Source organism: Lontra canadensis, unplaced genomic scaffold (assembly GCF_010015895.1).
Source record: "Lontra canadensis isolate GAN:19392208 unplaced genomic scaffold, GSC_riverotter_1.0 scaffold812, whole genome shotgun sequence".
Taxonomy (NCBI): Eukaryota; Metazoa; Chordata; class Mammalia; order Carnivora; family Mustelidae; genus Lontra; species Lontra canadensis.
The window spans coordinates 17,432-27,906 of record NW_022631796.1 but is presented as its reverse complement, the minus strand read 5'-3'; the positions used below and the strand labels follow the sequence as shown (position 1 = coordinate 27,906).

At 48.3% G+C, this 10,475-nt stretch overlaps 1 protein-coding gene across 1 annotated transcript; it reads left to right on the top strand.

Annotated features, from left to right (window-relative positions):
• Positions 1-5: 5 nt before the first annotated feature.
• On the top strand, positions 6-7,988 carry LOC116863272 (F-box only protein 32; the record flags this gene model as incomplete). Its single annotated transcript, XM_032850775.1, has 4 exons — positions 6-194; positions 5,707-5,889; positions 6,857-7,000; positions 7,427-7,988. Coding segments are annotated over 4 exons (606 nt in total), but the record flags the coding sequence as incomplete, so codon positions are not given.
• Between the last annotated feature and the right edge of the window lie 2,487 nt (positions 7,989-10,475).

Sequence of the window (10,475 nt, the reverse complement as noted above, 5' to 3'; positions counted from 1 at the left end):
CCACTCAAGTCCTCGAAGACCAGCAGAACATCAGGCTCATCAGGGAGCTGCTGCAGACCCTCTACACGTCCTTGTGCACGCTGGTGCAGAGAGTCGGCAAGTCTGTGCTGGTCGGGAACATCAACATGTGGGTATACCGGATGGAGACGATTCTGCACTGGCAGCAGCAGCTGAACAGTATCCAAATCACCCGGGTAAGCAGCAACGCCCGCCTCCCTCCGGCGGTAAGGACTTCCGCCGCTGCCTCCCCCGAGAGGCTGGGCGGCCTCCCAGGACTTTGTAGATCTTCCCTGGTGAAGGAAGAGTGTGGACTGTCCCGATCGGATGCCCTCTCCCGGGCGCCGAGAGTGGGCTGGGAATTCCCAATAGAGAAGGGGTGGGGGTCAAAGTCTTCGGATTGCAGCGTGGCAGGAAAATTGGAAGCCTGGATTGGGGGGGGGGGGCGTGGATCGCTCGCTTTTCCCATTTCCTCCCGAAGGACGCGTGCTTCACAGCTGCAGGGACGCTGCCTTGAATACGACAGAGCTGGGACGGCCATGGCTTGGAAGGCCGCCACCAACCTTTGCAAATTCTTCTTCCAGTGATTAAGAATTATGACAAGGAAGCCTTTGGTTCCAGACTGTGAACATTACATGTAGGGGAAGAAAAGAGCGATTCTCGCTCAAAGTGGAAAATATCCCGAGAGGCCCTCCTATTATCAGTAGTGTCTTTTGGCTTTTAGAAACTAACCTGGCTCTCAGCTCTTATGCTTTTAATAGCGAGCAGGAGGACTGAGGCCCACAAACACTGTAAGAAAGACAGCGCCCTGCCCTCCTGCCACTCGCTGACGGACAGGCACACTTAGACGGCTCAGGAGGCGCCCGCCTCCCTTATCACGGACCTTGCTGCTCTAAGTGGTTCCGGGGCCCAAGCAGATAACGTCTGGGTCTGCCCCATCTCTTGGGAAAGTAACATGAAGAAACCTCTTTGACCTCTTTTAAATACTTATATGAAGTTTTCAAAATGCAGTGACCTTGATTTGGCTATTAATAACCTCTGAGTTTCTTAAGCTCTGAAACAAAGGGAATAATGAGAAGCTTCAGAATGATGTGACTTCCTTGGAATCACTTCGGCTACAACTCCCACACTTAAACACACACACACAGAGCACAGCACAAGCCCAGAAAAGTTATCTCAATTGTTTGATTATTTTAAGAGCTTGTGTTCTGAACATTTACCGAATTTATTCTAATAATTTACCCCGTTCTCTTAAGTGTAGGCATAGTTTGATGATGTGAATTTGAGATCAGATTCCCAGCTTATCTCTCACAGAAAACTCACGTAGACCTTCTACCTGATTTCTGGTGTTATACGCAGCCTGGACGTTAATCCTTTCTCTTTTGATCTAAGCCCAGGAGAGAAGTTTCCAGCCAGGGATCTAAATGAGCAAGTCCCATCTATCCCAAGGGCCTCTTCCTTCCAGCAACGTTGGCACACTGTTTAGAGGATCACACTTGCCCAGAGTTTGCCTCTGTTCCCTCTGTCCACATCCCAGGAGTCTCCTTGGCCACAGCTGCTCACGTATTTTGTACGCCCATGGGCTCTCTTACCTAGAACCCCCCTTAACTGATCCACAAACACGCCAGGGAGGAGGTGGCCCTTGTCATTCCTATAACCCTTCATATGGTGAGACAGGAGTGGGGACCAGAGAAGCCCAGCGACTCGGGCCAGAACTCCTTATTCCTCGAATGGCAAAGCTTTCTTAACGTCATTGGTTTCCAAACTTCTTTTCAATGCAGCTTTCTTCCAACTATGTATTCAGTGATCCAGCTTTTTGTAAATCCTTTACATCCAATGCAATCCCGTGCAGGACAGATCAAACACTGAAGTTCATCTCAGCTTCCCCTCTGCTCCTGGCACTCCTGTCTGGCCAAGCTGTTCTCTGCCCATGCCAAGCTTGGTCCTGCCTCCCCGGACCATCCAATCCTCTGAAAACACTCTCATCTCACCTTCCTCAGAGGATCTGTTGCCATCTGAGATTATCTCAAACGTGATTCCGCTTCCCTTTGTCCATCCACTGGCTTATGAGCGCCGCCAGGAAAGACTGCCGTCTTGCTCCCTGCTCATCTCTCTGCCATGCACAGAGCAGAAGGCAGTCAATAAGTTTTAGATGAGTGAATGAATGATTGAAGGGAAGTAATGCCTATCTCCTAGCCCTGGTGTAAGATTTAATAAGCTAACATATAGAAAATATTTGGAACAGTGTCTGGCATGTAATAAGTCTTTAAATGTGTCCGCTCTTATTATTACAAAGGGCTCTCTCTGTGGCGGACACTCTTCTAAGTCTTTCACATGTATTAATTAACTCATCCAGTGAATAACTGTAAGTAGGGGTCTTTATAATAGCCAGTTTCTACTGGGCACTATGCTAAGTACTTCCATGCGTCATCTCATCAGCTCTGCCAGCAACACTGTGAGATGTGCTTTTCTTTATTTTGTAAGTGAGAAAAATCAGGCTGAGTAGTTAAGAATAGTGTGGCTGCGGGCGCCGGGGGGGGGGGGGTGCTCAGCCAGTTGAGCATCCAGCTCTTAGTCCCAGCTCAGGTCGTGATCTCAGGGTTGTGGGATCGAGCCCCACGTCAGGCTCCCTGCTCAGGAGAGTCTACTTGAGAGTCTCTCTCTTCCTCTCCCTCTCTCTAAAACAAAGAAATCGTAGGGGAAAAAAAAAAAAAGAGAACAGTGTGGCTGGTGCCTCAGCAGAGGTAAGATATAGTAGTAGGGGAACTGAACCCCGGCCTGCCTTCAGAGGCTGCTCTTCTCCCCACTGAACTCTCCTCCCCTGCCCTCCTTCCCAGCCCTCCTCGCTCTGAGCCCCATGATCTTGAGAGCAGTGATGGGAACCCATGGAGCCCACAGAACTTGTCACACAAATGCCCAACTCTCCAGAGGAAAGAAAGATCAAGAGAGAGAAAAACAGGACTTAATTACTTCAGTCTGCACTATATTTTAAAGCCGACTTTCTAACAGCTTGGACTAAAGAGAAGTATGTTATTATACAAAAATGTTAAGGTGACATTTACAGTAATTGCTTTCTATCTGCCAAAGTTCTAGCAGTATCTTCCCGGCATATAATCTTGTTTTCCTTCTAAATTTCATATCTAATTCTATGGAGCCAATTTTTATTGGCAAAAATAATTAATAGAATAAAGGACGAAAGGGGAAAAAGGCAAAGAGAACTGGCTTGGAAGGGGGAGAAGTCACATAGAATCACTGTGGGTAAGGCAGGGTTTGGGGTAAGAATCACTGTGGGTAAGGCAGGGTTTTGAAGCAGATAGAGGGCAGGGGTGGCCATAGAAGGATTATAGCCAAATGCTTGAGTGACTTATTGTTCTTTTATATGTTTATATTCAAAAAGAAGGCATGCAAGCAGTTAACCATTTATCAGGAGCAAGGGCTCAGCATGGGGTCTGGGCAAGGATTTTGGAAAAGTTCAGGTTTGAAAATTTGAGCGTGAACTCTGCCAAGTGGACTTTAATAGGAGTTCAATGTAATAATTGGCCTGGGAGTTTTAACCAAAAAAGTAGATGCTTTGAAGTACTGGAAACAAAAAGAAAATGTCATGGCAGTTTTATTAGCTTATATGATCAGCAGCAGATGATAAACGACAAATAGGTCTAGAGCGTTCCACGGTCCGGCAAAAGTCCTGAATTTTGCAAACAACTTAAAGTTCAGGCCAGCAGCTTGAATGATTTAAACTGTCAGGTCATAGTCACTTCTGATGAGTTAAGAGGCTGGAGCTGATCCAGATCTGAGATCGCTGGAGCCAGAAGGGACCTTCATAGTCTTCTAAGCCTATTCATTTTGGACGTGGGGAAACTGAGACCCAGAGTTCCCAAGGGCACCTGAGGTCCACATCTGCTGCTTGTCCGTCAGGTGTTCCTCCCATGCCACCTCCCATTCTTCTCCTTAGTCCAGCTTCCCGAGGCCCCATGCTTCTTCCCACCTTCCCTCTACACACCTGTCCTGCTCTGCAGGGGACACAGGTGGGGCCTGGTGAAACCACACATTCCCCCTGGAATCCTGTGCGTGTGGGCTCTGATGTGCCTTGAACAGAATAGTTCCCTAAAAATTTGAGGATGGGACTCAATACCCATCGACGGGATATTTTCCCCTGAGCTCTAAGGAAGGGATTCTTCATCCTGTATCTTTTCCTGTGACCCCTGGAGGTGACAGAGCACTGAGCTAAATGGCCGTAGTCCAAAATCAAGAGCTCACCCAGGTCTAGCATGAGAAGAACAAAGAACCCCAGTCATAAGGGACTTGGCCGACTGCTTACCCAGATGGCAACGCGGGTTGCTGTTCAGGACCTATCAGTAAATACTAGGGAGGACCTCCTCTGTCCGGACGGTTCCCAGAGCACTCTGTGCTGACTTGACGCACGTAACATACTGTTCTCTAATTGTTTGCTTTTGCTTACGTTTCCGAGTCTCTCACCAGCCGAATGAACCCATTCCAACCCCAGTGCCAGGCCACGGTAGGCCCTCAAAAGAGGTTGTTTGTGCTGGGCTCGTCTGCAGGGGATATGAAATTAGGCCCCACCTTCAAGGGTCCAGGTGTGGGCGGGTAACATGAGCCCATCAAAATTTAAATCATAAATATAAAATTATAATTAAATATAAGTTCAGGGTTAAGCAGAAGCCGCTTCTGATTAATTGCCAATGTATTACCCACAAAGAGTTTGTTTTTTTTTAATAGTCCACGGATCCCCTAGGTTTGAATAGAGATGTTCTAAAGATGGAGGCATTTACAAAGGGTTCTGGACCAGTCATTCCTAAAGGAAACACGCATACACACACACACACACACACACATGCATGCACACACACAGATACACAAATATACACAACAAGCACAGGGTCTTTTTGGTTTTTTTTTACCTACTTGATTATGAGGGTTCCATTCACCCCTCAGATATTTTTTGGGTACCTATTATATGCTAAGTGGTCTTCTAGGCACAAAGGACACAGCAGTGAAAAAAGAAAGTCCTGCCTCCATGGACCTTACATTCCAGCAGGAATGTTCCATTCAAGTTTCCTTTTGGAAGCAGTTAGCATTACATAACATAAAGGGGCTGGTTCAAAAAGTCCCTGGAAGAGAACATAAGAATTCCAGGAAGATGTGTCAGAGGCCTGGGGTACCCACAAAAGGCAGAAAAGAAATTCCCTTTCAGAAGAAATAGGTACAAGCTGGACCTGAAGAAGAGCACCGTTTGGACGGGCAGAGCAGTGAGGGGACAGCCGGAGGCCTGGGGCATCGAGTTTGGGCCTAGGCAAGAAACGCTGCCTGGAGGGATCCGTGGTCAGGGGCTGGTGCTCTGTCCAAGGCACAGAGCCCTTTAGGAAGGTAGCGAATCTGGTCAGTGAGTGAATTGAACGGAGCACAAGAATCCAGCATGCGCCGTTCGAGAGTCGTTGAAAGGATAATGCTTTGTGAAACGGGGGAAAATCCCTCTGGCACCATTTAGCCTCAGCTGGTCCAGGCTATTCCTGTGGGTCTCCGCTGAGAATCTCGCCTCTGGATCTGGGATCCGTCAGCCAGCTTGAGGATGGAGGCCGAGGGGACAGCTGGATCCTTGGAGAGTGTCACCTGGTGATCTGCGGCCCGCCAGTCCCGTCCCCCTACCCCACCCCTGCAAAGTGCTGCCTAACATCCGCTTTCTCCCCACAGCCCGCCTTCAAAGGCCTCACCCTCACCGACCTGCCCCTGTGCCTCCAGCTGAACATCATGCAGAGGCTGAGTGACGGGCGCGACCTGGTCAGCCTCGGCCAGGTGGCCCCCGACCTGCACGTGCTCAGTGAGGACCGGCTGCTGTGGAAGAAACTCTGCCAGTACCACTTCTCCGAGCGACAGGTCAGGGGGGCCCCGTGGGCAGTCCCTCCGTCCCCTTCTCTGTCCCCCACCCTCCTGCTTCCTTGGCATTCTTCCGGAGCTCGAGGCACGGGTGCCCAGCCTCCAGGGCTTCCCAGCTGACTAGAGGGCAACAGAACGAGGGGTTTCTAAATCATGTATGTGATTCCGGGGCCGGGGTGGGGGGACATTCTTAACCTACATGCACACTTGCACAACTTGCTTTAAAAAGTAACAGAGTAACTTACAAAGTAAATTACAGAGTAACTTACAACTTAACTTCATATTGTACAGCTAAGGAACTTTTATAGATAGTATTTCATTTTAGTCTAACAACCCAGTGTGGAGTTGGTATCCTGACCCTCACTTTAAACAGATGAGGGGACTCAGACCACAGACTGGGGAAATGGCTCCCAAGGGAAAGAAGCTGGCCTTGAATGTGAGTTTGAACTAGGGGTTTCTGACACCAGCTCTAGGCCTGTTTCCCCTCCTTATGCTGCCTCAGATTTTTTTCCCCCACATTCTTTATATAGATGTGTGAGTTCAACAAGTTCTGTTCATGAAGCCACTAATATTTAGATATAAAATAGAGCCACCGTGCCAAGCAGTGACTGCATCTCCCTGGAAATAACCACTCAAGTCTACAGCAGAGAAAAGATTGAAGGTGTTTACTGAAATCACCTAAACTTTAAAGGACCATCCAAATACAGTTTAGTAGAGGTCACCAGTAAGATGTCACCAGACCCCTGTGTCTTTTAAAGATTGATAAAGCTACTGTCTCACTGGGTAGAGCTCAGAATAGCCTTCTTTCTATCTTGGCAATTTTTTCCCTGGCAAGTGCAGGGCATAGATGAAAAAGGGGGAAGGAGAGGGTGGGAACAGAACTTTTCAGAAGCATAAAACCACAACCGTCTTCTTGATGAAGTCTCCTGCGGTCGTCTGCAATTACCTGTATTCATTTGTAATTTAGATCCGCAAGCGATTAATTTTATCAGACAAAGGACAGCTGGACTGGAAGAAGATGTATTTTAAACTTGTGCGCTGTTACCCACGGAAAGAGCAGTACGGAGACACCCTTCAGCTCTGCAGACACTGTCACATTCTTTCCTGGAAGGTAGGTGTCTCGAGGTGGCTGCCACAGACCCCTAGCCCAGCCCCTAAGAGTCAAAGGCACCAGCATTGCCATGCGAAAGCTCTTCCAGCTCCTTTCCTACTCTTCCCTACAGCAGCCCCTCACTGAAGGTGTACAGGACACTGATTCAGTCCCTGGGGAGAAAACCTTTGAGAGCCCTTAATTTCCTCCACCGCTATTTGTGTGTGTGTGTGTGTGTGTGTGTGTATACTTGTACATCCCACCCACCTTCAAATTCTCCCACCCTCTTTGTGCACAGGTACACACACACACAGTTCTTTAGTTTTTGCAGAACTTATGGCATTCTTGACATAGGAATGTTGTGAAATTGGGCACAGCCTCATGGGGCTACAAGCCAACACGGTGCTTCTGAGAACTCCAACCTACAACCGTGATGTTCCTTTCCAGGGCACTGACCACCCGTGCACAGCCAATAACCCAGAGAGCTGCTCCGTTTCCCTCTCACCCCAGGACTTTATCAACTTGTTCAAGTTCTGAATCCCAGCTCGGGACAACACTTCGAAGGGCTCCCCAGCTGATCGGATGGTTGGGAATACGGAGCTCGGACACTTCCTTTGTATATAGTGTACATTTGAAACACTGGCTCAGAACTTGTGAGCTAAGTCACTGAGAGGACGTTGGAAGGGGAGAGAGATGCAGCTGCCGGCTGGGAGTCTCAGAATACGGACTTCTCATTAGAACTGGTATGGAAAAGCGGAAATACTGTCCATAAGCTGTTTTCCTAACTATTTGCCGGCAAGACTGTAAGGGCAGGAATTCAGTTTCGTCTGTGAAAATGGAATTCTCGTGTTCACTGAGACTCCTTGGTAGTTCCCTAGGGATGTGGAAAAGAAGGGCAGAACTCAAATTCAAGATAGAACACTCTGTTTACAATGTGAAAATTTGCTTTTTAAAGAAAGAGAAGAGGACAACATACGCGAAATCCCTGTGCTTCGGTTTAAATTGGGGGGGGAGGTTTGTTTTAAAAAGGCAAAGGAAGCACCACCCATCTTAAACCCGCGTGGGCATAGGGCCTTGTCTTCCAAATATCACACAATACTCTACCTCGGAAAGTACGCAGCACCCCCTCCGACAAAGTGCATTGTCCCGCAGGCAGTGTCTGTTTTTCTTGTTTTTTCTCCTGGGAAAGTGGTTTCTATAGGAAGGGGTCCTGGAGGCAATCCTCATCACCTTGCAGACCTCCTTTTTACGGGAATAGGCACTCCTTGGCATTGACTCCTTTCTAGAACAACTCCACAGCACATTAGCCTTTTTTTTTTTTTTTTCTTTTCGTGTTGTAGCTCATTCAGGGGCAACATAGGGCCAACTAAAAACAGCCCCAGAGGAAGAAGTCCCACCGCAGACAAGATAGAAGGAGTCACCCAATAGCTGTGAAGACTTTGTTATTCCTGTTAAACTTCTCGGCTTGTCTGGGCTTCCCAGAATATCTTCACAGATAAGCGTTCATCTGTGGACTTCTGGGAGCCGGAGGGCTGATAAAGGCTTGTAAAACAGGTTTTACGTTATCAGTTAGACATTTTAGTAGCTGCTGTCCCTCCTGGCAGGCGATGAGCGGAGGAGCTTTCTTTTCTTTTATGCCCAACACCAAAATTTACTCAGCCCAAGCTATAGGACTTCCTGCGAGGATGACAAGATAAAACCTAGAGTTCCGATCCTAGGGAACAGAAGTACTGTGTGTTCATCCTAAACTTGCTCCGTACCCCTGGGGATCTTGCTAGGCAAATGCCAGCAGGTGACCGTGTGGAAGACAGGACATCTCAGGACTTCATGAGTTCATTGTCAAATATTCCTGGGATGGGGTGGGGGATGTTTTTGTTTTTTACTTTTTATAGAACTTTGCTTTTCTACAACAATGTACATATTTTGGCAGTTGTATTTGCTTTGTGCTTTTTTTCCTCTTTTGCAAATAAAGTTGCCACCCTGCATGCCCTTGGCAAGTAAGTAAAGCAAAAATCGGAACTGCTCACGTTCACGGTAGAGAGCAGTGTATCCTTAGGGGGTGAACCTAGGGGTGACCTGGGGAGGGGACAGGTGGGTAAGCAAGGACAGAAACAAGGCCAGGCACCAGCTGGAGATGCACAGCCCCTTGCTGCTTATCCCTCAGGGCATAGTCCGGGTACCAGCAGGCTGAAGAGAAGTCAATTCTCCATCAACCCTCCTCACTTTGCCGCGTCTGCGCCTACACACCGGGGTGTCTCCGTATTTATTTTCACTTCTGCCCCCCCATCCGAAGAAAACATTAAATTGCATTTAAATTTCTCCCCAACTGAGAAGAATTAAACATTAAAAAATAAGATCTTGTTGCATAAGGTTGACCTTCCGGAACCCCTCTAAGACCCAGTGGGCTTTTTTGGTCTTCCCTCCCTGCTGAGTCCACGTCACACTGAGAACACAGGGCCTAGATGGCGGAATAAAAAAAAAAACTGGCACTTCCAGAATTCAGACAGCTTCTCTCAAATGTCTCAGCTTCCTGAAAGATGCGAGGCAGAGCTGGGTTGATTGTAGCTGTGAGATCTTTCTGGAAACTTTGACTCTGGCATTTTTAGGTGTAGGCATTCATGGCCTTCCACATCTGTCCATCAACTCATGACCTCTGCCCCTTCATGCTGATCAGGGAGGTGGGAACTCCCAGGCACCCTTAGGTTTGCAGCCCCAGAAATGCTGTCTGCTTGAGACCACCAGCACAAAACTGGCCGACCGGTCTCCTTTGGACGGTCTGCAATGCCGGCGACTGCGTCTCCTACCCTAGGCAGCAAGGCGTGCCTGTGCAGGATGACTGCTACCACAAGTGGCTGGGAGATGGTCTTCTGAGATGTTTCCCTTGACGGTGCCTCTGGGCTCTCCCCATCTCTGTTGGCATTTTTGGACGTGGTATGTGACAGAGCCAAGGAAAATTTTTAAGGAAAAAAGAGAAGAAACCAACGTTGGTGGTTATCCTTCATTGGCAGACGAGACTAAGAAAGGAAATGGCAGGTGGAGAGGGATGGGGGAAGGAATAGAAATGGCCTCTCTCTGATGCTGTGGTTCATGGGAAGGTGACGGAGAACATAGCAGGTGAGAGCGTCTGTGCTGGCGCCCCATGGTAGCTGTTAGCATTACCAGAGCCTCACATATAAGTAAAGTGAATGAAAAAGAAAATTCTCATTCCCTGGGTACTAATCATCTTTAGAACTGGCGAACCCTCTGGGGACAACCCAACCTAAAAAACAAAAAGAATCCCCATCTCAAAACTGCTGGTCTAAAAGCCAGAGGGACAGGACGATGGAAATGGAAATTGCTGGAAGAGATAGGAGGCTCCCCTCTCATTGTTGTACCTACCTAGCCACTGCCCCTACCCCCCCACCCCCAACGCCGGTAACGTAGATTTTGACATTGATGTCAGCTAGGAAGTACTTTGGACTTCTGGAGAAGGAAGGAGGAAGTCCAGAGCACTGTG